Genomic DNA, 26,046 nt, shown 5'->3' on the forward strand with positions numbered 1-26,046 from the left:
GTCTGATGAACGGGCTGGACCTTGAGTCCTGGGTCTAGGGTGGGAAGTGTGTGTGGGGGGGTATCTTTCTTATCTTCTGGGGGATTGGCCCCAAAGGGCCTGCAAGGGGCAGAAACTGGCAGCTGAGCCTCCAGGTCCCTCAGGCTCAGAAGGCAGCCTCTATATCCCTGCTAGGGCTGAGGGTGGTGTACTGGACTGCGTACCTTCCAGAGACACAGACTGCCTGTGCGAGCCGGTGCCGGATTTGGCACTTAAGAACCATGCGACCATTCCAAGTTCCTAAGGGGTAGCCCCTAAGGGGTACCGCCGCCACGACAAGGCAGGAGATGGGCGATAGGGGGCGCTTGGGATCCGGGCCCCGCCCTCGGGGGCGGAGCCTCCCGGCCCGGACTCCTCCCCCTCCCGCTCTCCTCCCTCTTCCCAGCTCCTGCTAGGCCGCCAGCTCCAGCCTCTTCTCCCCCCTCCCAGAGTCCCCTCCCCGGAGCGGAGCGCACCTAGGGTCCCTCTCCCATCCCCCCAGCCCATCCGCCCGGCCAGACCAGCAGCCTCGGGGGGCAGCCCCCCGCCAGCCTGCCTCCCTCCCGCTCAGCCCTGCCAGGCCCCCCCAGCCATGAATCTCTTCCGATTCCTGGGAGACCTCTCCCACCTCCTCGCTATCATCTTGCTACTGCTCAAAATCTGGAAGTCCCGCTCGTGTGCAGGTGAGAGGCCCACCAGGGCTGGCGAAGGAGAGAGATTGGGGGTGGGGGTTGGGGGGCGTCCCAGGACTTAGGAACGGTTTGGGGACACTGGGACACAGGTTCCTCCTCCCACTGCTTGCTGGGGACCTCTCTTCCACGTTCTGGGTCCCCAGGGGATCAGCTTCCTCCCCCAGATTGGCAGGGGTGCATACAGTTTGATGTGGATGTCTTTAGGCCCCCAATTCAGCCATCCCCAGCCCCAATCCGGGCAGCCCCAGGGTTCAGGGACCGGGAACAGGGAACCGTGGCAGGCAGGGAGGTGGCTGTGAGTTGGTGACGTGGACCGTGGCGGCCAGGAAGGGAACGGGAGGGAGGTGACCTGATCGGGGGGCTGAGGTCAGGGTAGGTTCTCCCTAGGCCCCACCTCGGGTTCGGACTTCAGGAGGACCCTGAGGGGGCAAGGGGTGGGCATGAGGCCTAGTCTGGGACGGAGCCTCGGGCTGGAGTAGCTTCAGGGACCTGGGCTGCCCCCTGGCTGTGGGCCGTGGGAAAGAGCCCTGTTCAGGCGGGGCGGGCTGGGGAGGCCTCCGGGGACAGCTGCACTCCAGAGCTGCCTCCAGGCTGGTCCCGGGCGCTGTGCCTGAGTTTATTGCCCATGCAGCCCATCCCCAGCCTCCTCTCTCCGTCTCTCTCTGTCTTTCTCTGGACCACAGGAATTTCAGGGAAGAGCCAGGTCCTGTTTGCTGTGGTGTTCACTGCCCGATATCTGGACCTTTTCACCAACTACATCTCACTCTACAACACCTGCATGAAGGTAGAGGCTCCACTCCACCTCTCTGGGACCCCCTGAGGCAGAGGAGCCGGTGTGGGTCCCCGACTCCTAGGTCTGAGGGAGGAGGTGCTGGGGGCCTGGACTCCTGGGTCTGAGGGAGGAGGTGCTGGGGTCCTGGACTCCTGCATCTGAGGGAGGAGGGACTGGGGGCCTGGACTAACGGGTCTGAGGGAGGAGGGGCTGGGGGCCTGGACTCCTGGGTCTGAGGGAGGAGGGGTTGGGGCCTGGACTTCTGGGTCTGAGGGAGGAGGTGCTGGGGGCCTGGACTCCTGGGTGTGAGCCTTCTGGGGCACAGGCCCTGGTCTGTGAGTTGAGGCCCCTTCTCATCATCCCCCTCCTCAGGTGGTCTATATAGCCTGCTCCTTCACCACGGTCTGGATGATTTATAGCAAATTCAAAGCTACTTACGATGGGAACCATGACACATTCAGAGTGGAGTTCCTTGTCGTTCCCACGGCCATCCTGGCATTCCTGGTCAATCATGACTTCACCCCTCTGGAGGTAAGTGTCTTGCTGTGACTCCTTATTTGGGGAGATGGCTGTGGCAGAGTAGCTGTGACAGGAGACCCTCTCACAGGCCTCCCTTTGCAGGGGTTGCCCAAACTGCCTCATTTCAGGAACTTAGGATGGGCTCTGGGTCAGAGGAAATTAATGCAACAGCAGCAGGGCTCGCTGTATGTCTGTCGCTGCCCTAAGAATTTCCTGAACATTAACTCATCACTTTTCTCAACAGCCCCATTTTACAGATGAGGAAACTGAGGCTTAGGGATTCCTTTTTTCGGAGACAAAGTCTTGTTCTGTCACCCAGGCTAGAGTTCAGTGGCACGATCTCAGCTCCCTGCAACCTCTGCCACCCGGGTTCAAGCAATTCTCCTGCCTCAGCCTCCTGAGTAGCTGGAATTATAGGCGCACACTGCCATGCCTGGCTACTTTTTTTTTGTATTTAAATAGAGATGGGGTTTTACCATATTGGCCAGGCTGGTCTCAAACTCTTGTCTTCAGGTGATCCAACTGCCTCAGCCTCCCAAAGTGTTGGAATAGCAGGCAAGAGCCACCGCGCCCAGCCCCAAACCTACTAGTTTCTATTAGCATGATCCTGGGCATGTGACTTGACCTCTCTATACCTGGGTTTCCTCATTTGCAAAGTTGTGATCAGGTCATTGAGGATTTACTTAGATTTTGTAGCACTGCCTGGTGGCAAAACACACAAGGACTCTGGAATTAGAGTGTAAGGATATGGGGTCTGCCTCTGTCATGGAGCAGGTATGGGATTCTGGGCAAATCACGTAACTTCCCTGTGCCTCAATTTCCTTGTCTGTAAAATGGAGAGAATCAGTGCCTATGTCATAGGGTTCAAATGGGAGGTTGATATTAATCAAGCACGGTGGACCAGGCACAGTGGCTGACACCTGTAATCCCAGCACTTTGGGAGGCCAAGTCCGGTGGATCACTTGAGGTCAAGAGTTTGAGACCCGCCTGGTCTACACGGTGAAACCCCGTCTCTACTAAAACTGTGAAAAATTAGCTGGACGTCTTGGTGGGCGCCTGTAATCACTGCTGCTCGGGAAGCTGAGGCAGGAGAATTGCTTGAACCTGGGAGGCAGAAGTTGCAGTGAGCCAAGATCATGCCACTGCACTCTAGTCTGGGTGACATGAGTGAGATTCTGTCTCAAAAAATAAAAAGCACAGTGTCTGGCATGAGGTAGGAAGTGCAATGTCAGTGTTCAATGACTGAATGTTTAGTCCCATCTCTGGTACTTGGATACTTGTTCTTCTTTCTTTTTTTTTTTTTTTGAGATGGAGTCTCACTCTGTCCCCAGGCTGGAGTGCAGCGGTGTGATCTTGGCTCACGGCAGTCTCTGCCTCCCAGGTTCAATCAGTTCTGCTGCCTCAACCTCCTAAGTAGCTGGGATTACAGGCTCGTGCCACCACACACGACTAATTTTTTGTATTTTTAGTAGAGATGAGGTTTCACAGTGTTAGCCAGGATGGTCTCGATCTCCTGACCTCGCAATCCACCTGCCTTGGCCTTCCAAAGTGCTGGGATTACAGGCATGAGCCACCACACCCATTTTTTTTTTTTTTTTTTTTTTTTTTTTTTGTATTTTTAGGATAGACAGCTTTTTCCATGTTGACCAGGCTGATCTTGAACTCCTGGCCTCCAGTGATCCGCCCACCTTGGCTTTCCAAAGTGCTGGGATTATAGGAGTGAGCTGCCATGCCCTGCATAAGGAAAATATTCTTTAAAAATTCAGATATCATGGAATAGATAAAAATGCAATGGACCAGGCCAGGAAAGGTGGCTCACACCTGTAATCCCAGCACTTTGGGAGGCGAAGGTGGTCGGATCACCTGAGCGGGAGTTTGAGACCAGCTGGCCAACCCATCTCTACTGAAAATACAAAATTAGTTGGCATGGTGGTGCATGCCTGTAATCCCAGCTACTTAGGAGGCTGAGGCAGAAGAATCGTTTGAACCTGGGAAGTGGAGGCCTGGGCAACAAGAATGAAACTCTGTCTCAAAAAAAAGCAACAGACCTTCCATCTCTCCCTAAGCTGTGGCTGTTCCCTAAGGGCAACCCCAGGGGTAAGAGTTGAGCAGGCATCAATTTAATGGGTACGTTTCCCAGTAGCCTCAACTAACCTGGCTTGCGTAGAGCCTCTCTGGAGAATTCTGGAGGATTCTGGGAGCAGGTCTTAGACTCCGCCTGCGTCAGTGGGAATCTGGACATGTTTCTCATCCCTTGGGCCTCGGTTTCCTCATCTGTATGATGGGGATGACAAGTGTACCTACCTTATGGGGCCAAGGCTTAGGCCAGTGCCTTGGGTGTCGTAAATGCTGGAAAAGCATGTGTTGTTATGACCACGTCCTGGTGCTCCCCACCTGCCTCCTGGAAACCAAGACAACCGAGCAGCCACACCTGCCACCTGGCTTTGCTCTCTGAGGGGAGGTTTCAGTGTGCCTGCAGCTCACAGATCACCCCAGGTGGAACTTTCAGGGAGCTGGGGACTGAAAAGGGGCTGGCAGATGTCTGCAGTGTCTTCTTCCCTGTCCCATGATGTCCTGTCCTGCCCACGAATGGTGGTCATCACTGCTCCCTAAATGGTGGCCTGTGCTGAGCACATGGGGACTCCTTTATAGATCCTCACTCACTCATTCATTCAGGAGCTGTCCTCCATGCCAGGGCCTCGGAGTGAACAAGAAGTGGGATCCCAACCCCCATGGTGCTCAGTTTCTGGTGTGAGTCGCCAGGAAGGAGATAAGATGGGGTGATGTGACAGTCCTGGGAGAAGAATGGCCAGGGAGGGGCCCTCTCAGGAGGTGACTGATGAGCTGAGGCTTCGAGGATATGGAGGAGGCAGATGTGTGACATTGTAGGGGTGGAGCTTTTCCTGCTTTGGGAACAGCAAATGCAACTTGCTGCAAGAAATGGCATGTGGGCCTGGCATGGTGGCTCACACCTGTAATCCTAGCACTTTGGGAGGCCGAGGGAGAGGACCCCCTGAAGCCAGGAGTTTGAGACCTGCCTGGCCAACAATGTGAAACTCCGTCTCTACTAAAAATACAAAAATTAGCCAGGCATGGTGTTGCGTGCCTGTAATCCCAGCTACTCAGGAGGCTGAGGCAAGAGAATCGCTTGAACTCAGGAGGCGGAGGTTGCAGTGAGCCAAGATCACACCAGTGCACTCCAGCCTCGGTGACAGAGCAAGGCTCCCTCTCAAAAAAAAAAAAAAAGAAAGAAAGAAAAAAGAAGGGAAATTTCCAAGACAAGATCGCACCCCAGCCTGCCATTCAGAGAGGCACAATTACGGAGTGTTCATGAGCAGACACTACGAATCCTTGGTTCAAATCATTGCTTGCTGGCTGCATGGTCTTGGGCAAGTGTCTTACCTTCTCTGGTGTGTTTCTGCATTGGTAGAATAAGTGTGCTAATCATAGGATCTCCTTGCTGGGCCATGGTGATGATTAAATCAGAGATTCCAGTAACAGGCAGAGCTGTGGCACGTGGTGGTGCCTGGATTGCCTTCCTTCTCTCTCCACCTTCACTGCCCCGTAACTGCAATGTGTTCCTCTGCCTTCTCTCCCGCCCTGTCCCCTCCCACCTCATCCTGTCCCGGGCCTCTCTGCAGATCCTCTGGACCTTCTCCATCTACCTGGAGTCGGTGGCCATCTTGCCGCAGCTGTTCATGGTGAGCAAGACCGGCGAGGCGGAGACCATCACCAGCCACTACTTGTTTGCGCTGGGCGTTTACCGCACACTCTATCTCTTCAACTGGATCTGGCGCTACCATTTCGAGGGCTTCTTCGACCTCATTGCCATCGTGGCAGGCCTGGTGCAGACAGTCCTCTACTGCGATTTCTTCTACCTCTATATCACCAAAGGTAGCCGGGATGTGGGGATGGGCTGGAAGGGAGCCTCCTCTTTCCTCAGCTCCTGCCTTCCCTGGGGCCTGGGGTCTGTCTCCTTACCTCTGTCTTATGAAAGGGAGGGAGGGTCTCTTCTTCTGATTTTGGGGGTCGCAGGCACACTGTCGTTTTAGGAATTCAGACTGTTAGCCTCTGCCTCCCTAAGAACTAAGGAGTTTCTGTCCTTAGCCCCCGTGTTGCTTTGAGTGGTGGCCAGGCAGGGCAGGGACTCAGGCCCACTGAGGTTCATTCATTTATTCATTCAACAAATGTATTGAGTACCTTCTCTGTCCCCAGCCAGATGCTAGGCTCTGGGGATCCAGCAGTATGAGAAAAGATAGACAAAGCCCTCCTCTTCCCTTTTATTCTGGTGCGGGAGATGGTGAATGAACAAGTAAACAAAGAGAATTGGCCGGGTGCGGTGGTTCAGGCCTGTAATCCCAGGCCTGGGCTTGGAAGGCCAAGGCGGGTGGATCACTTGAGTCCAGGAGTTCCAGACCAGCCTGAGCAACACAGCAAGACCCTGTCACTATAAAAAATAAAAAAATTAGCCAGGCATGGTGGTGAATGCCTGTGGGAGGTTGAGGTGGGAGGATTGCTTGAGCCAAGGAGGTCAAGGCTGCAGGGAGCTGTGTGCCACTGCACTCTAGCCTGGGCACTAGAGTGAGAGCTTGTCTCAAGAAAAAGCCTGGACGTGGTGGTTCATGCCTGTAATCCCAGCACTCTGGGAGGCCAAGGCAGGCAGATCAGGAGGTCAGGAGATAGAGACCATCCTGGCCAACACGGTGAAACCCTGTCTCTACTAAAAATACAAAAAATTATCCGGGTGTGGTGGTGGGCGCCTGTAGTCCCAGCTACTTGGGAGACTGAGGCAGGAGAATCACTTGAACCAGGGAGGTGGAGGTTGCAGTGAGCCGAGATCACGCCACTGGACTCCAGCCTGGGTGACAGAGCGAGACTCTGTCTATAAAAAAAAAAAAAAAAAAAGAAAGAGCCGGGCGCAGTGGCTCACACCTGTAATCCCAGCACTTTGGGAGGCCGAGGCGAGTGGATCACGAGGTCAAGAGATCGAGACCATCCTGGCCAACATGGTGAAACCCCATCTCTACTAAAAATACAAAAAATCAGCTGGGCATGGTGGCGCGTGCCTGTAATCCCAGCTACTCAGGAGGTTGAGGCAGGAGAATTGCCTGAACCTCGGAGGCGGAGGTTGTGGTGAGCCGAGATCGCGCCATTGCACTCCAGCCTGGGTAACAAGAGCGAAACTCCGTCCAAAAAAAAAAAAAAAGATCACTATTGCTGGTAGTGAGAAGGGGTTGGAACGAAATCAACCAGGAATGTATCTGTGAGTCCTGGGGGACCTCCCTCCCTGAGGATCTGCCCATCTAGCATGCAGGCCCTGCTCTGCCTGTGGGAGACTGTCCCCTCCCTGTGGGGGCCCCAGCAGTAACACCCTCCTTGTTTTTTCTCCTCACAGTCCTAAAGGGGAAGAAGCTGAGTTTGCCGGCGTAGCTCTGGTCCTTGCCATCTCTCTCCTCGGCAGCGGCGGGAGGCAGAGGAAGGCAGCAGACGATGAAGAGCTTTCCCATCCAGGGGTGACTTTTTTAAGAACCCACCTCTCGCGCTCCCCATCCCGCCTCCTGCCGGGTTTCAGGGGGACAGTGGAGGACCCAGGTCTTTGGGAGCTCAGGACTTGGGCTGTTTGTAGTTTTTTGCCTTTTAGAGAAGAAAAGAAAAAAAAATCTTTCCACTCTTTAGTTTTTTGATTCTGATGACTCGTTTTTTCTTCTACTCTGTGGCCCCAATTTTTATAAACTGTTTTTGAGTGCCCCATGGGCCGGGGCAGGGTCCAAGATCTTTTCCCTTCTCCAGGCCCCTCACTCCCTCCCAGATCCCACCCCCAGCCCCACTGGTTGCCAAACACTAAATCTGCCGACACCCATCTGCCCCACCTCCTGCCATGGCCATGAACCACAGCCGCCCTTAAATTTCTAGGTTGGGGATAGGGAGAAAGGGAGGCCCAGGAAGGTCTCCTTTGATTTTTTTCATAGTATACTTTTTCCCCCAGAGTTTGAGTTTTTTGGTCTTCTTCTGGTTTTTTGGCAAATTATGGGGGCTCAGGGCTTACATTCGGGAAGTGGGCTGACCCGAGGGTCACCGTGGCTCTCACACCATGTTTTTGTATAGAACTGACGGTTGATTCTTTGTTCTCTTGAAATAAACAGAAGAAAATGAAACCTTTCTTTTGCTGCTCCTTGCCTTGTTTTCTCTGGTGCGTGTGGGGTCCTTGCCCCTGCCCCTTTTCCGCTTCCGATTTTGCCTTGTTGACCATCTGCAGGCGACGAGGCCTGGGAGGAGCACGAAGAGGAGAAACTGGGTCCCCCAAGACTTTCAGCTGTGCAATTCCTCATGGTGCTGCTGGGGAAGAGATTTTGGAGAGAATCTGGAAGAGTCTTCTTACCTTGGCACAGAACTTGTCTGATGGTTCTCGAAACCCCTAGGGTTACAGAGGACCTTCAAGAGCATCGGCCGGGCGTGGTGGCTCACGCTTATGGTCCCAGCACTTTGGGAGGCCGAGGCGGTTGGATCACCTGAGGCCAGGAGTTCCAGACCAGCCTGGCCAACACAGCGAAACCCCATCTCTACTAAAAATACAAAAGTTAGGCCAGGTGCGGTGGCTCACGCCTATAATCCCAGCACTTTGGGAGGCCGAGGCAGGTGGATCACCAAGTCAGGAGTTCGAGAGCAGCCTGGCCAGTATGGTGAAACCCTGTCTCTACTAAAAATACACAAAAGTAGCTGGGCATGGTGGTGCTCGCCTATAATCCCAGTTATTCAGGAGGCTGAGGCAGGAGAATCACTTGAATCTGGAAGGCGGAGGTTGCAATGAGCTGAGATCGAACCACTGCACTCCGGCCTGGGCAACAGAGACAGACTATCTCAAAACAAATAAAGAAACAAAAAACCCCCAAAATTAGTTGGGTATGGTGGTAGGTGCCTATAATCCCAGCTGCTCGGGAGGCTGAGGCAGGAGAATCACTTGAACCAGGGAGGTGGAGGTTTCGGTGAGCCGAGATCACGCCACTGCACTCCAGCCTGGGCAACAAGAGTGAAACTCTGTCTCTAAAAAAAAAAAAAAAAAGGAATGGGTCTCTAGCCTTTAAAAACCAGATTTTCACATTAAAGTCTAGAATCTAGATTTCTGGCTTCTCTTGAAAATAAATCCATCAGTCTAACAATGCTGGGTCCTCATTTCTGGGTGGCAACAGATGGCTGGATCTGAATGGATGGGACGCAGCTCTTTTCACCACAGCCCCCAGGACTTGGCTGCAGGCTTGTTACCATTTATTATTGGGCTGACGCCGTGTGGTTATTTTTGTTTGTTTGTGGAGTTGAAAGGGAAGTGAAATATTTTCCTTGTTTCTCTCCAGATTGGCTTCACACCTGGCCCATTTTCTTCACTTATGTTACCTGCCTGGCTCTTGCAGGCTTTTGGATTTTTGACCCTTGACCAAGTCAAGCTTCCTAGATGTCCTCTAAGACCTTCCTAAACTCTGTGTAACTGCCTGCAGCTTCCCTGTAGGCTGGCTCTGGAAGCTTGAGGAGGCAGGGAGCTGGCGTTTCCCGAGCACTTGATATGTGCCAGGCGCTATGTGTGACGCGGATGGACTGCTGCCATCCTCATGGTATCCCTACAGAGAGGGCACTTTGTGGACGAGGAAACAGGCTCAGAGGGGTGAGTGGTAAAGGTGGGCTTTGTACCTGGGCTTTGTGATGCCAGAGCTTGTGTGTTTAACCAATGCTGGGTGGTTTTCGTTTTTTTTTTCTCTTTTTTTTTTTTTGAGACAGAGTCTCACTCTGTCATCAGGTTGGAGTGTAGTGGCGTGATCTCGGCTCACTCAACCTCTGTCTCCTGCCCCAGCCTCCCAAGTAGCTGGGACTACAGGTGTGCACCACCACGCCTGGCTAATTTTTGTATTTTTAGTAGAGACAGGGTTTCACCATGTTGGCCAGGATGGTCTTGATCTCTTGACCTCGTGATCCGGCCGCCTCGGCCTCCCAAAGTGCTGGGATTACAGTTGTGAGCCACCGCACCTGGCCTTGTTTCTTTCTCTTAAGCCAAGGGACCTTCTGCTTAGATTTGTGCCGAAAGCCCAGTATGGAAAACACAGGAGCGGAGCTGCTCGCTTGCTGTGTCTGACTGAAGAAGGGGGTTGTATTGCTGCCTGCTCAGCCCAAGGCATCTCTTTTTTTTTTTTTTTTTTTTGAGACAGGTTGAACTCTGTTGGGCAGGCTGGAATGCTGTGGTGCGATCTTCTCTCACTGCAACCTCTGCCTCCTCAGTTAAAGTGATTCTCCTACCTCAGCCTCCAGAGTAGAGATCCTGTCTCTAAAAAAAAACTAAAAATCCGGTCCAATTTAGTTTTACAGCCAATGCAACTTGGGCCCAGAGATGGTAAGTGATACACCCAAGCTTACCCACTGGGACACCTAGCGTTCAGAGTCCTCCCATTTCTGCGTCGAAACACTTCCTGTCCCACTGCGCTGCTGCTGTTTTCTCTCTATGCTGCTGTTTTCTCTCTATGCCCAGTGAGAACACAGTTATTTCTACACATCCAGGTACAGGGCCAGCCACGTGGGAAGCCTCCAGAAAAGGACTAATGGACTCCAGCATTGATTCCTAGGTCTCACATCCTTTCGTCTGGTTTGTGAACTAGTGCTCTGCAGGCCACGATTGTCCCAGACAGGTGTGTTTTGTTTGGCCTGCACAACATTTGTGTTTATTTTGCATTTGTTGCCCACTGATTTCACTTTTTTTTTTTTTTTTGAGATGGGGTCTTGCTCTATCACCCAGGCTGGAGTGGAGTGGCACAATCCTGGCTTACTGCAACTTCCACCTCCTAGGTTCAAGTGATTCTCCTGCCTCAGCCTCCTGAGTAGCTGGGCTTATAGGCGTACGCCATCATGTCTGGCTAATTTTTGTATTTTTAGTAGAGACTGGGTTTCACCATGTTGGTTAGGCTGGTCTCAAACTCCTGACCTCGTGATCTGCCCATCTCGGCCTCCCAAAATGCTGGGATTCCAGGTGTTAGCCACTGTGCCTGGCCTGATTTCACATTTTAAAGGCCCCCACAAAATGGATGTCCAAACTGTTGTAGAAAAACTGGAGTTTCTATAGCTACCCTGTCTGGTGGGGTAGCCAGTAGTTATGTGGGACTGTTGAGCCCCTGAAACCTGAGGAGTCCAAACTGAGGTGTGCTATTGGTGTAAATACACCATGGATTTCAAAACCTTAGTACTAAAGACTGTAAAATGCCTCACTAATAATTTTTACATTGATTACATGTTGCAATGATACTTTGGATATATTGACATAATAAAATAGTAAAATTAATTGCACTTGTTTCATTTTACTTTTCTTTCCTTTTTTTGAGACGGAGCCTCACTCTGGAGTGCAGAGGTGTAATCTTAGCTCACTGCAACCTCTGCCTCCTAGGTTCAAGTGATTCTTGCGCCTTAGCCTCCCAAGTGACTGGGATTACAGGCACACCTGGCTAATTTTTGACGGGGTTTCACCATTTGGCCAGGCTGGTCTTGAACTCCTGGCCTCAAGTGATCCGCCTGCCTCCACCTCTCAAAGTACTAGGATTACAGGTGTAAGCCACTGCATCCAGCCTTGTTTTACTTTTCTCAATGTGGCCACTAGGCTATTTTAAACTCCCCTTGGGTGTCACATCAGATTTCAGGTGGACAGCACTATTCTAGAAATCCCAGGCTGGCCAGGCATGGTGGCTCATGCCTATAATCTCAACACTTTGGGAGGCCAAGGCAGGAGGGGTGCTTTAGCCCAGGAGTTCAAGACCAGCCAGGGCAACATAGCGAGATCCGATCTCTTCAAAAAAATTGAAAAATGAGCTGGGAGTGGCGGCACACAACTGTAGTCTCAGCTACTTGGGGGCTTGAGGCAGGAGGATTGCTCGATGCCAAGAGGCCAAGGCTGTAGGGAGCTATGATTGTACCACTGCACTCCAGTCTGGGCTACAGAGGGAGTTGCCATCTCAGGAAAAAAACAAAAGAGGCCCTGTTACCGAATGTGTGCAGAGTGGAGGCTGCCCCTCCTGGACATAGCCCTGTCCCCGCCACTCCCTTAGTAGGCACTTCACCCACTGGGGTTACCTGCCTGGCTCCTACAGGTAGGAACGCTTGTGGCCTGTGCATGAGTCTCCCACTCACCACCGGGTTTCTCCTAGAATAAAAACCTCTCCTCCCCGAAGATAGTCTTTGAACTATTTGAAGACAAGGATCTCCCTTGACTCTCGTTCACAGACTCAGCACCCTGGTTCACGGACTCCTCACACAGCGTGGTTTAGTCTTTGGTCACCGTGGGGAGGGAGAGGGCTTGGGCTCGGGCTTGAGGGACAGGGCTAGGTCCCATTGTTGGCCTTTCCTCTCGGTGTTTTCTCCAAAGTTGGAAGCATTTTCTCTCTCTGAACTTTTGCTTCCTCAACTGTAAGATGGGGTACCCTTGACGGGCGTGGTGGCTCATGCCTCTAATCACAGCACTTTGGGAGGCCAAGGTGGGCAGATCACCTGTGGTCGGGAGTTCAAGACCAGCCTGACCAACATAGAGAAACCCTGTCCCTACTAAAAACACAAAATTAGCCGGTCATGGTGGCAGGCACCTGTAGTTCCAGCAACTTGGGAGGCTGAGGCAGGAGAATTGCTTGAACCTGGGAGGCGGAGGTTGCTGTGAGCTGAGATTGCGCCACTGCACTCCAGCCTGGGCAACAAGAGTGAAACTGTCTCAAAAAGAAAAAAAAAAAAACGTGGAGCGCCTTGTGCCTCCCTCCCCTGGCCAGTGTGGCGACTCCAGGAGTAATGGCTTGACAGGACTTAGTGTGAAGCAGGCCTCGAAAAAGCGCTTCCCTCCTCTCTCCACCTCCAATCCATCACTATGAAGGTGGTGCCTCAGTGATGGTGCCAGGAGGTGGTATGGAAATGTGACCCAGTGCAGAGACCCCAGAGGTGAACTAGTGGGACTCTTTCCCACCCTTGTCACTCAAGGGACCAGAGCGGAACAGATATGAGAAGGACTGAAGGCTGTTTTCAGAAACCCTTCTGGAGGGAGGATTCTCTCTTTACTGATGTGGATAAGGATATTTAATTGTCAGGCATCATAGCGAGGCGGGGGCCCTTTGGAGTGGTCAGACCGGGGGACAGGGCAGAGCTGGCATAATTCAGGCTGTTGGGGCCAGCGGTGGGCGCGTTCACAGGGCTGGTGGCGGAGGGCGGGGAGAGGGTGGTTAGCACCATGCCACCCTCATCCAAGGAGCGTTTATATGGGACTGCAGCATCGTTTCGGAGGTCCTGGAAAGCCAAGTAGGCCTGGAATATCTGTGGGCAGAAAAGGACGTGCTGAAGGCCGACTTGGGCTGGGCTGGGCAGGTCAGGAGAGGGACTGGGCTGGGGACCAGCCTGGGAGGAAGAGAAGGGTCCCGGTATTTGAACTGCTCACTGCTCAGGGACCCCGGGCCGAAGCACGGGCCCTGATGCTGGGTTGTGGCTGCTCAGAAGAAGGGGCACTTGGAGGGGACCAGTGGAGTCTTGGGGGAGCCCCCCTACCCCTGACTCCCAGGGGAGCTGAGTGAGAGCAGGAATGTTCTAGCCCTTTCAACCCTGCCCTGCAGAGGATGCCCCTCCTAGGGAGGGGTGGTAGAGGGGCTTGTCCTCACCCAGGCAAGAATGGAGAAGAAGGTGAAGGCGATGGCCGCTTGGGCACTGCTGCTCCCCAGAAGGAACTCTTTGGGTGACGAATGCTGCCACTGGTTGGTCAGGAAGCAGAAACCCACGAACCAGACAATTACCCAGAGAACTGTGGCATCACAGGGAGAGAAGAGGGGCAGGGGGAAAGCTCGCTCAGGCAGGGCTGCTGAGGCATGAGAAGGATAGGGCTGGTGGTCTTGCTGCATGACCTCCCACAAGTCATTAAAAAAAAAATTTTTTTTTGGCGGGGTACGGTGGCTCACCCCTGTAATCCCAACACTTTGGGAGGCTGAGGTGGGTGGATCACTTGAGGTCGGGAGTTTGAGACCAGCCTGACCAACGTGGAGAAACCCCGTCTCTACTAAATACAAAATTAGCCTGGCATGGTGGTGGGCGCATGCCTGTAATCCCAGCTACTTGGGAGGCTGAGGCAGGAGAATCACTTGAACCTGGCAGGCAGAGGTTGCAGAGAGCCAAGATCACACCACTGCACTTCAGCCTGGGCAACAGGAGTGAAACTCTGTCTCAAAAATAAATAAGTACATAAATAAATAAATAAATAAAATAAAAAAATTTTTATTAGCTTCTATGTTGACACATCTCCCACAAGTTATTCTCCAATCCCTCAAAGCCCTCCCTAGAGTGAGCAGCTGGAGTAGAGCTTCTGTCTAATACAGGAGCCACTGGCCACATGCAGCTGTTTAAATTTCTATTCAACACAGAATTTTAGGCCGGGTGCCGTGGCTCATGCCTGTAATCCCAACATTTTGGGAGGCTGAGGCGGGCGAATCACTTGAGGCCAGGTGTTCAAGACCAGCCTGGTCAACATGGCAAAACCCTCTCTACTAAAAATACACAAATTAGCCGGGCATGGTGGCGGGCACCTGTAGTCCCAGCTACTGAGGAGGCTGAGGCAGGAGAATCGCTTGAACTCTGGAGGCAGAAGTTGCAGTGAGCCGAGATCGTGCCACTGCCCTCCCGCCTGGGCGACAGAGTGCAACTCTGCTTCACACACACAAAAAGAACATTTCCACCCTCACAGGGCATTCTCTTGTACAGCATAGATTCAATGACCCTCGAGGGGTGTCTTGGCCCTAAGTCACTGGGACTGGCCTGGTGGGGAGGAGGAGTGGTGGGGGCGAGGAGCTGAGATCAAGCTGACTGAGAGGAAGAAGGTCAGGCCCCAAAGAAAAAGGACACACATTTTGTACTTGCCGTGTGCCAGGCTCCACTGGGAGTGCCTGGTAGTGGTTACGAGGCAAGACTTTGCATTGAAGTGTGTGACCTGCCATTCAGTAGCTGGGTACCCATTACATCACCTCATCAAGCCTCAGTTTCCTCCTCCGTAAAATGGGAATATGAACAGGACTTACCTCCTGGGGTGGTTCTGAGGACTAAAGGAGAGGAGGCGCTCGGAGCCCTTCTGTCTGCGCCTGGCTCGTGGGAGGCACCCAGTAGCCGTCGGCATTACTATAGACCTCCTTTATCTCATTTCATCCTCAGAAAGCCCCTGCCAGGTAAGGGATTTCATGCCAGCTTCTACTGATGCTCAGAGAGGGGAAGAGAGCTGCACAAGCCCACAGGGCGGGGAGGCGCTGGGGCGATTTCCAACCCAGGTCTGTCTGGCTCCATGCTCTGAACCCCGCTTCCTGCCACTGGGTGGTGGCCTTTCAAGAAATATTCTGTGAATGAGGGAAGCGAATGCGAAGGAAGCACAGGGCAGAAGGGAAGCTGCTAGAATTTTCCTGAGGGTCAGAAGAGGTGACCCCCTACCCAGGTCTGAGGGAGGAGTAATAATCCCCCAGGGGGAGACAGCAGGTGCCAGGGCAGTGGGAAGCTCTGGGCCATGTGTGGTCAGATGCCTCCTGCTGGGAGGACAGTCAAGGTGAAGGCCGGCTGGGTGGTGAAGGGTTGTGCCCGGGAGGCCCTGGGGAGCCTGGAGGGCTGTGAGCAGGAGGAGGGCCGCTCTGGGTCGGGGGATCCTGGGGGCTCACCAGCCAGGACGAAGTCCAGGAGCTGGAAGGCTGTCCTAAAGCGGGTGCCGGCGATATGGGTCTCCTGGGTGTCCAGGACGAGGAAGGCCAGGCAGCTGAGGAAGGCCAGGAAGCCGGCTCCCACGGCGAAGCTGCAGGCCACGTTGTTGCTGTTGAGAATGCAGTGGAGCTGCGGAGACTCCACCTTGTTCTGATAGCCGTCAGTCAGCAGGGAGGAGAAGATGATCAGGGAGAAGACCTGTGGATTCCCCGGGCCAGAGAGGAGCTCAGCCTCTCTCCAAAGCTGCTCCTCCTTCCTCCCTGGTGCTGTGGTCTTTCCGCACACCCAGTCACTGGGCTGTCTGGGCCCATCCCTCCTTGTCATTGTCACAGTGTCAGAGCCCTCAGCTTCCTGCCCCTCGTCCCCTCTGCTCCGTTCTGGCTCAGGCCTCGTCCACTCCCCTCGGCCCTCGCCCCAGCCTCCTCAGAGCCTCCCTGCCTCCAGTCTCCTCCACCTCAGCCCACATCCCCCACGGTCCCAGTGGAGTCTTTCCACATCCTGCCCCTCCCTGCCCATACCCCCTCATGGCTCCCTAGTGCTGCAGGACTGAGTCCCACCCTGAAGCCTGGCCTTGGAGGCCCTGCAGAGTCTCTGCTCCCCTCACTCTTCCAATTTCATCTCTCCCCACTCACCCCTGCCTCCTCCACACTCTCCTTCTGCCACCAAACCCAGGTACCCGCATAAAATGCTTGGCACGGTGCCCGGGACATGGGAATTGCTGAATCAGTGTTTGCAGTCATGATTATTGTCTCTGCCTTTCAGCTCTTCCCTCCGGGGTAGTTCCGAGGACTAAATGAGAGGAGGCACTTGCAGCCCTTCCCTCTGTGACTTCTGTCTCCTTCCTCCTGGCCTCGCTAATTCCCATTCCTTCTTTTTTTTTTTTTGAGACGGAGTCTCGCTTTGTAGCCCAGGCTAGAGTGCAGTAGCACAACCTCGGCTCACTGCAACCTCTGCCTCCCGGGTCCTGGTTCAAGCAATTCTCCTACCTCAGCCTCCTGAGTAGCTGGGTTTACAGGCACACGCCGCCACGCCCAGCTAATAGAGATGGGGTTTCACCACGTTGGCCAGGCAGGTCTTGAACTGCTGACCTCGTGATCCACCCAACTCGGCCTCCCAAAGTGCTGGGATTACAGGTGTGAGCCACCGCACCTGGCTGCGCCCAATTCCTTTCTTACGTTCAAGTTGCAAACAGTCCAAGCATACAGAAAAGCTCCAAGAGAAACATAAGAAACACCTGGGGTCGGCTGCCCAAACTAACACATGTGGACATTTTGCCTTGTTTTTTGGCTTCAGGATTTTGTTTTAGACAAATACCACACTGATCTGGCAACCCTGACCCTCTGGTCTCTGCGGTGCACTGTCTGCGTCCATGCCTGTCTTCTATGTGTATTTGCTAAATAAACCATGGAAACACTCTACACACACTCACCCTGGTCATCCTTATGGCCACCCTAGGACACAGGCCCTTCTGTGTTTCAGATAATGGAACTGAGGCGCAGGGAGGATAAGGAGTTGGCTGAACCCAGTTAGCTGACCAATGGCTGGGCGAGGTGACTTATGCCTGTGATTCAGGCACTTTGGGAAGCTGAGGTGGGAGGATCGTGTCAAGCCAGGAGTTCGGGACCAGCCTGGGCATCAGAGCGACACCCAGTCTCTACAAAAATGTTAAAAACAAAAATAGCTAAGGCCAGGTGCAGCGGTTCACACCTGTAATCTCGTACTTTGGGAGGCTGAGGTGGGTGGATCACAAGGTCAGGAGTTCAAGACCAGCCTGGCCAACACAGTGAAACCCTGTCTCTACTAAAGATACAAAAAATTAGCTGGGTGTGGCAGCATGCGCCTGTAGTCCCACCTACTTGGGAGGCTGAGGTGGAAGAATCGCTTCTACCTGGGAGGCAGAGGTTTCAGTGAGCCGAGATCGTGCCTTTGCACTCCAGCCTGTGTGACAAGGTGAGACTTCGTCTCAAAAAAAAAAAAAAAAAAAAATAGCTGGATGTGGTGGTATGTACCAGTAGTTCCAGCTACTTGGGAGGCTGAGGCAGGGGGATCACTTGAGCCCAGGAGGCTGAGGCTGCAGTGAGTCATGATCGTGCCACTGCACACCAGCCGAGGTGACAGAGGAAGACTCTGTCTCAAAACAAACAAACATTAAATCTGGGCACAGCGACTCACATCTGTAATCCCAACACTTGGGAGGCCAATGTGGGAGGAATTGCTTGAGCTAAGGAGACCAGCCTGGACAACAGAGTGAGATCTAGTATCTACAAAAAAAAAAAGAAAAAAAAAATTAGCTCAGTGTGGTGGCATGCACCTGTAGTCCCAGGTACTTGTGGGGTTGGGGTAGGAAGGTCACTTGAGACCCGTAAGTCGAGGCTGCAGTGAGCCCTGATTGTGCCACTGCACTCCGGGCTGGGTGACAAGAGTGAGACCCTGTCTTAAAAAAAAAAAAGTCAGCTGGTCAGTGTGTGTCAGAGCCTGGATTTGAACCAAAGCAGCCTAGCTCCTGAGTCTGCCCGTGACCCCTTGCTCTCCTACCTCACACTGGACCAGGTGTCTTGAGGGCAGGGGCTCCTATCAACGAAATTCAGTGAACATTTGAAGCCCCAATGATTTGTCCCAGATGGTCACAATGCAGCAGGGCAGGTCCGTGCCAGACAAACACAAGCTGTTATGTAGATGGGGGTAAGGGGGGCGTTGATCTAGGAGGGCTTTCTGGATGAGGCAGTGCTTACGAGGGGTACTGAAGAATGAGAAAGGCTGAGGAATGAGAAATCCATCTGGAGGACAATAGGGAGCCACAGAGGGCTGTAAGCAGAGGACGGGCAGGGGCAGCTCTGGGTGTAGGTGTAGAAAGACCCTCTGTGTGAAGATGGGTTGGAGGGGGTGAGCTTGGAATCTGAGAGGCCAGGGGGGAAGCTGGGGCCTGGGGTTGGGGAGAGAGTCAAGGTGGAAGCCAGATTGAGGGCTGGATTTAAGGTGAGTTCTGTACTGGACCTTAAAGAACAAGGAGTTTCTCGGGCAGACAAGAGGAGGAGGGGCATTCCCAGCTGGGTGGACAGCACACGGAAAAGCCAGATGTCACAGCACTGGCAACTTCAGAGATAAGAGGGAAACTCACTGAAGGGTTTTGGTGTGAGATGAGGCTAGAAAAGTGGGTGGTAGCCAGACCCTAGGTGGCCTGGAACACCAGGACCAGGAGCCGGACCTAGGGAGCCATGGAAAGCATTCAATGTTATGAATGGGAGGATTCTGTGGGGGGACAGCCAGGGTCAGACCTTGGGACTAGAGGCACCCTCTGGGGTCATGTGACTGATGGACTGGAGGTAGGCAAGACAAGAGGCCAACACACCTGAGAGGAGGTGGGGAGGCCCAGGTGAGTAATGCTGAGGCCAGAGCCCTGGGGAATTCAGTAATATTTCGCATGTAAAACAGGACTTGGTGATTGATTGGAACTGGCAGTGTTGATGATACGGGCTGGGGTTGGGGGTGGGTAGGCCAAGGGAATCAGAGTGTTGAAAATCTTCCCTTCGGCCTGGTGTGGGGCTCATGCTTATAATTCCAGTGCTTTGGGAGTCTGAGGTGGGAGGATCACCTGAGCCTATGAGGTTGGGACTGCAGTGAGCTGTGATTTCACCACTGCACTCCAGGCTGACACCCTGTCTCAAAAAAGAAGGAAAAGAAAATCTCCCTTTCATTAGACTTGGAACTCTTTCTGGACAGGCTCTACACAGGACTCTTCTTTTTTCGAGACAGTGTGTCACTCTGTCTCACAGGCAGGCTGGAGTGCAGTGGCATGATCATGGCTCATTGCAGCCTTGATCTCTTGGGCTCAAGCGATCTTCCTACCTCGGCCTCCTGAGTAGCTGGTATTACAAGTGCAAAACACCAAGCCTCACTAATGTTTACTTTTTTGTAGAGACGGTACTGCTATGTTGCACTGGTGGGTCTCAAACTCCTGGCCTCAAGCAATCCTCCTGCTTCAGCCTCCCAAAGCATTAGAATTACAGACATGAGTCACGTTGCCTGTCCCCCCCAATCTTTTTTTTTTTTTTTGAGATGGAGTTTTGCTCTTGTTGCCCAGGTTGCAGTGCAATGGCATGATCTCGGCTCACCACAACCTCCGCTTCCTGGATTCAAGCAATTCTCCTGCCTCAGCCTCCTGAGTAGCTGGGATTACAGCCATGTGCTACCATGCCCTGCTAATTTTTTGTATTTTTAGTAGAGATGGGGTTTCTCCATGTTGGTAAGGCTGGTCTTGAACTCCTGACCTCAGGTGATCCGCTCCCTTTGGCCTCCCAAAGTGCTGGGGTTACAGGCATGAGCCACTGCACCCAGCAGCCCGGCCCCTTCTCTCTGTCCCCAGCACCCAGCACTAGACTGGACTTCAGCAAATGTATGTTCAGAGTGAATGACTTTGGCTTCGTCTTGGCTCTTGCCCTGCCCTTCAGATGGAGGAGGCAAAGAACTGACCCCTAAACTCCTCAGCTTCCGTCCATCCTCCCTTCTCCTTTGCCTTAATTGCCTTCTGTGAACAACAACAACAGCAACACCCTGACTCCCTGTTTGTGCCTCGCCCTTCGGCAATAACCAAGGGTATTCACATCCATCATCTCACTGGATCTGCACAGCGACCCTGGGAGGGAGGCTGTAAGATGATTCTCCCTATTTTGGAAGGAGTGAGTCTATAGACGGGGAGTGTCTTGCCCTGCTGGTCTGAGGCAGAGCCAGGTGGAGGACGGGAAAGCACATCGATCATTTTTGAGCCCATATTCATGTTACCTGCATTACCTCCCTGGAACCTCACACCAGCCCCACGTGGGAGAGGTTATTAATTCATTTCTGTTTCACAGGTGATAAATCGAAGCCATTATGGTGGCGTGGAAAGAGCCAGACGTGTCTGACTGTGCCAGCTGTATGGCCTTGGGCAAATCACTTATCTCTTGGAGCCTCAGTTTCCCAGCCTGTTTCTATGTGATGAAAAGGAGGAATGTAGGGGTAGGGGCCTGGCTCTAGTAGGTCCTCAGGAAAATGGTCATTCTTGTGATTTGCTCAGAGAGGGGAAGCATCCTCTCAAGGTCAGTAAGCGGTGGAAGGGGGATTGGAATCCAGCCCTCCTGACATCTAGGCAGGGGGCTGGCTGTCCACCGACCTCCAAAACACTGGGCTGTGGCATGAGCCTGGGGCACTGGAGATTTGAGGAGCAGGGGCTCATATGGGCTGGAGGGACCCTCTCCCTCTGAAGCCTCAGTCCAAACTCCTTCCATGCCCTCCCTGGCCTGTCCCCAGGGAGGGAGCAAAGATTAATCAGTTAAGGCACCAGCTGGCAGGCAGCAGCAAGGACAAGAGCACCAGCTGCCCAGAGACTCCCTACTGAGGAGCCAGGCCAGGGGGGAAGGAGAAGAGGGCGGGAGGGCGGATGGAGGCAGCGGGCAAAGTCCGTGACCAGAACGTCTGGCATGGTCGGCGGCTCTTCCTTCCCTTTCCCCGCACCAGTCCACACCAGCTGAGCTTCCTTCTCCCTTGCCACCCGCCCTGCCTTCTGAGGCTTTCCAGACGGGTGGGTGGATCAAAGTTGGACTTGCTCACCAGTTGGGTGATGTCCTTGGCCAAGTCACTCAACCTCTGTGAGCCTCAGTTTCCCGATTGGGTTAAACAGGGATCAGAATGCCTGTGTCACAGGGTTGTGATGAGGAGCAGAGGAGCTAACACTGGGGAAGGATCCAGTGCTGGGATGTGGTTTGCAAGATTCCCCTCTTTCCCAGGGGGAGGACAACGAACACAAGTCCCGATCATCCTAGGCCCTCTTCTCACTCACAAGTAATGATTTGTTTTGATAATAATCCCTATTTAAGGCCAGGCACGGTGGCTCACACCTGTAATTCTAGGGCTTTGGAAGGCCAAGGTGGGTGGATCATTTGAGGTCAGGAGTTCAAGACCAGAATGGCCAGCATGGCGAAACCCCATGTCTACTAAAAACACAAAAATTAGTCGGGTGTGGTGGCGCATGCTGGTAATGCCAGCTACTTGGGAGGCATGATATTTGCTTGAACCTGAGAGGTGGAGGTTGCAGCGAGCTGAGATTTCACCACTGCACTCCAACCTGGGTGACAGAGCAAGACTCTGTCTCAAAAAAAAAAGAAAAAATAAATAAATAAATAAAAATAAAAAAATAAAAAATAGGCTAGGTGCAGTGGCTTACACCCGTAATCCCAGTACTTTGGGAGGTTGAGGTGGGCTAATCACAAGGTCAGGAGTTTGAGACCAGCCTGACGAACATGGTGAAACCCCCGTCTCTACTAAAAATACAAAAATTAGCCAAGTGTGGTGTCATGTGCCTGTAATCCCAGCTACTCAGGAGGCTGAAGCAGGAGAATCACTTGAACCCAGGAGGCGGAGGTTGCAGTGAGCCGAGATGGCACCTCTGCACTCCAACCTGGGTGACAGAGTGAGACTCAGTCTCAAAAAAAAAAAAAAAAGTCACTAAGGAAAGATTACTTGCCCTGCCTATGCAAATCAGTTTACAGGCATTAATTTGTTTCATTTTCACAACCGTCCTTTCTAGGAGTAGGGTATTAGGATATTCTTTTCACAGATGAGAGAATGGAGACATTCAGAGAAATCAAGTAACTTGCTCAAGGTCACACAGACATAGGGTGACCATGTCACCTATGCAGGCCATCAAACAAAAGGGGCACTTTTGAGAATGAAAGGTGCGTGGCCGGGCGCGCTGGCTCACGCCTGTAATCCTAGCACTTTGGGAGGCCGGGGTGGGTGGATCACCTGAGGTCAGGAGTTCAAGACCAGCCTGGCCATAATGGTGAAACACCATCTTTAAAAAAAAAAAAAAAAAAAAAAAAAGAGAGAGAACGAAAGGTGCTGCTACTGGTAATTACGCCAGGCCTGGCCGAGGTATAAGCTGGGCAGTATGCCACTTTGCATGGACAGCACTTGGCTGAGCCAGGATTCCAGGCCTGTTTGTTCATTCTCCAACCTGAGGCTCTAGAAGGAGCCGAGAGGAGATACTCTGGATTAGGACTCTGGGAGTGGAGACCCTGGGTTTCAGCCGGGGAACCCCACCTACTCCCAAGACCTCTATCAAGTCTCATCATCTCCCTGGGCCTCAGTTTCCAGTTCTGTTAAAGGAGAGCAATGGAAGGAGCACAGGTGAAAGCTCAGAGCCACAGCCCCAACCCTTCATGTACTGAAGTCCAGAGACGAGCAGTGATTGGCTCAAGATCACACAGCAAAGTCTCGGCTGAATGAGGATTTGACTCCAGGTGTCCAGATTCTTTGGGAATGTGGTGATGATGAAATGAACACTGGCTTGGTGCCCCAGCACACAGTGACCACCCCACATCTGCTACTTCAGGTCTGCATTCCGCATTCTCTTCCTAGAGGCCCCAGCCCCTGTTCCTCTCCTCCTCCTCCCTCAACCGGAAAGTGGAAAATGAACGGGCTCTTGTATCTCACAGATCTGAGTTTGAATCCTGCCCCTCCCTGCCTTTTACTGCATGACCTTAGCCAATGCTATCTCATAGAAATGAAAATGTTCCATATCTACACTAATTTTTTTTTTTTTTTTTTTTGAGATGGAGTCTCACTGTGTCACCAAGGCTGGAGTGCAACCTCCGACACCTGGGCCCAAGCCATTCTCGAGCCTCAGCCCCCTAAGTGGGGGCTGGGACTACTGGCTTGCGCCACCATGCCTGGCTAATTTTTTTTTTGAGACGGCGTCTCCCTCTGTCGCCCAGGCTGGAGAGCAGCAGTTCAATCTCGGCTCACTGCAACCTCTGCCTCCCGGGTTCAAGTTATTCTCCTGCCTCAGCCTCCTGAGTAGCTGGGATTACAGGCACCTGCCATCATGCCCGGCTAATTTTTATATTTTTAGTAGAGACGGTGTTTCACCATGTTGGTTAGGCTGGTCTCGAACTCCTGACCTCGTGATCTGCCCGCCTCGGCCTCCCAAGTGCTGGGATTACAGGTGTGAACTACCACACCTTGCCTATACTGTCTAATTTGAGAGTCCCCAGCTACATGTGGCTGTTGAGCATGTAAAATGTAGCCACTGTGACTGAAGAATGGACTCTTTTTTTAGAGACAGAGTTTCGCTCTTGTTGCCCATGCTGGAGTGCAATGGCACAATATCTTGGCTCATAACAACCTCTGCCTACTAGGTTCAAGTGAAACTCCCGCCTCAGTCTCCCAAGTAGCTGGGACTAAGGCTCATGTCACCACGCTTGGCTAGTTTTGTGATTTTAGTAGAGATGGCGTTTCTCCATGTTGGTCAGGCTGGTCTTAAACTCCCGACCTCAGGTGATCCAGCCACCTCGGCCTCCCAAAGTGCTGGGATTACAGGCGTGAGCCACCGCATGTGGCCTGGACTCTTATTTTTAATTAGTGCAAAGGGAGGTAGCAACATGTGGCTGTGGCTACCCCACTGGACAGCCCAGATTTTAAAAATTTACTTAGGCTGGGTGCAGAGGCTGACACCTGTAATCTCAGCATTTTGAGAAGCCAAGGAGGGCAGATCACTTGACGTCAGGAGTTCGAGACCAGCCTGGGCAACATGGCAAAACCCTATCTTTTTTTTTTTTTTTTTTTTGAGACGGAGTTTCGCTCTTGTTACCCAGGCTGGAGTGCAATGGCGCGATCTCGGCTCACCGCAACCTCCGTCTCCTGGGTTCAAGCAATTCTCCTGCCTCAGCCTCCCGAGTAGCTGGGACTACAGGCGTGCGCCACCATGCCCAGCTAATTTTTGTATTTTTAGTAGAGACGGGGTTTCACCATGTTGACCAGGATGGTCTTGATCTCTTGACCTCGTGATCCACCCGCCTCGGCCTCCCAAAGTGCTGGGATTACAGGCGTGAGCCACCGCGCCCGGCGGATTCTTTTTAATCCTTTAATCTCAGCTACTCTTGAGGCTGAGGCAGGAGAATCGCTTGAACCCAGGAGGTGGATGTTGCAGTGAGATAAGATCAAGCCACTGCACTCTGGGTGACATAGTGAAACTGTTTATTTCTTTTTCTTTCTTCTTTTTTTTTTTTTTTTTTTTTGAGATGGAGTCTGGCTCTGTTGCCCAGCATGGAGTACAGGGGTATGATCTCCGCTCACTGAAACCTCTGCCACCCAGGCTCAAGGGATTCTCCTGCCTTAGCCTCCTCGGTAGCTAGGATTACAGGTGTGCGCCACAATGCCTGGCTAATTAAGACTGTTTTGAAAAAAAAATTAACTTTTCTGAGCCGAAGTTTTCTTATCTCAGAGATGGGACTCACAGCACCTACTCTGAGGCCTGTTCCTTACTATGAGAGTCCATAAGTGCCTCTGTAGCACTGGGTCCATAGTGGGGTGCTCGGGTAAAGGTGGTGTCAGTATTTGGTCCCTGCTGCTTTGTTTCCTCGTCTGACCCCTTCCTTGCCCCCCTCCTCCCACACTGTGTCTGGGAGTTGAGAGCTCCTGGTTCCTGTCACCCAGGGGCACAGGCTGGCCAGGATAGGGTCTCACCCCTTCGAAGACCCGAGTGATGGTCTTGGGCCTCTTCAGAAACTGCACGGCTTTGCTGTTGGCCAGGTCCTGGAGGCTTTCTGGGATGTGCATGGCAGCTGCTCTCCTTTGGGGGCACTGGGAGGTGGGAGCCGGGGTGCTGGGCACTGTCTGCTAGACGCTGCTGTCTGGGGCTCCAGGCCGGCCCTGGGCTCGACTGCTGCGGGATGACACAGATGGAGGATGCCAGTCAGGGGCGCAGGTGGAGGGGCTGTCGGGGGTCTCAGGATTGGGGACATGGGGTAGGGATGTAGGGGGGAGTCCCCAGAATGGAATTGTGTGAGGTGAGGGGGCTGTTGGGCCTCTTCGGAGTCAGAGTGTGGGATGAAGAGGCTGCCAGGGGCCCCAGAAGTGGGGGACATAGGATGGGGGTGCAGGTGGGTTGCAGGGAATGGGGTTGTGTCTTGAGGGGGCTTCTGGGTGCCCCAGGAGTGGGGGGCATAGGATAGGGGTACAGGTGGGGGGTCCCAGGAATGGGTTGTGTGGGGTGGGAGGTTGCTGGGGGTTGGAGAGGTGGTGGTGCAGTGTGAGAGTTGCTGATGGTACCCTGAGTTGAGGTGTGGGTTAAGGGGTCTATGGATGATTCCACAGGTGAGGGCTGGGGTGAGGGGGATTCTGGGGGTTCCAGGAGTGGGGGACTAAGTGAAGGGACTGCTTCATGTTCCAGAAATCAGGAATGTGGGCTGAGAGAATTGTGGCGTTAGAGGGCTGCCAGGGGTCCCAGAGGTGGAGTGCAGGGGAGGGCTGGCATATTTGGGGACTACATCCTGTGACCCAGGAGCAGAAGGG

The 26,046-nt window shown here is 53.1% G+C and overlaps 2 protein-coding genes across 2 annotated transcripts; one reads left to right on the forward strand and one right to left on the reverse strand.

Moving 5' to 3' along the window:
- The first annotated feature begins 383 nt into the window (after window positions 1–383).
- KDELR1 (KDEL endoplasmic reticulum protein retention receptor 1) lies at window positions 384–8,161 on the forward strand. The gene is made up of 5 exons (XM_032271004.1): window positions 384–701; window positions 1,394–1,494; window positions 1,855–2,013; window positions 5,643–5,895; window positions 7,397–8,161. Exons 1-5 carry the CDS (start codon window positions 611–613, stop codon window positions 7,429–7,431), a joined length of 639 nt encoding a protein of 212 aa, XP_032126895.1. The 5' UTR covers window positions 384–610; the 3' UTR covers window positions 7,432–8,161.
- Window positions 8,162–13,028: 4,867 nt separating this feature from the next.
- On the reverse strand, window positions 13,029–25,419 carry SYNGR4 (synaptogyrin 4). Its single transcript, XM_032271005.1, has 4 exons — window positions 25,219–25,419; window positions 15,678–15,915; window positions 13,653–13,792; window positions 13,029–13,314 (listed from the first exon to the last, which is right to left on the reverse strand). The coding sequence occupies exons 1-4, from the start codon at window positions 25,309–25,311 to the stop codon at window positions 13,081–13,083; spliced, it is 705 nt and encodes a 234-aa protein (XP_032126896.1). The 5' UTR covers window positions 25,312–25,419; the 3' UTR covers window positions 13,029–13,080.
- Between the last annotated feature and the right edge of the window lie 627 nt (window positions 25,420–26,046).

Source organism: Sapajus apella, unplaced genomic scaffold (genome assembly GCF_009761245.1).
Source record: "Sapajus apella isolate SASKATOON/1434 unplaced genomic scaffold, GSC_monkey_1.0 scaffold220, whole genome shotgun sequence".
Classification (NCBI taxonomy): Eukaryota; Metazoa; Chordata; class Mammalia; order Primates; family Cebidae; genus Sapajus; species Sapajus apella.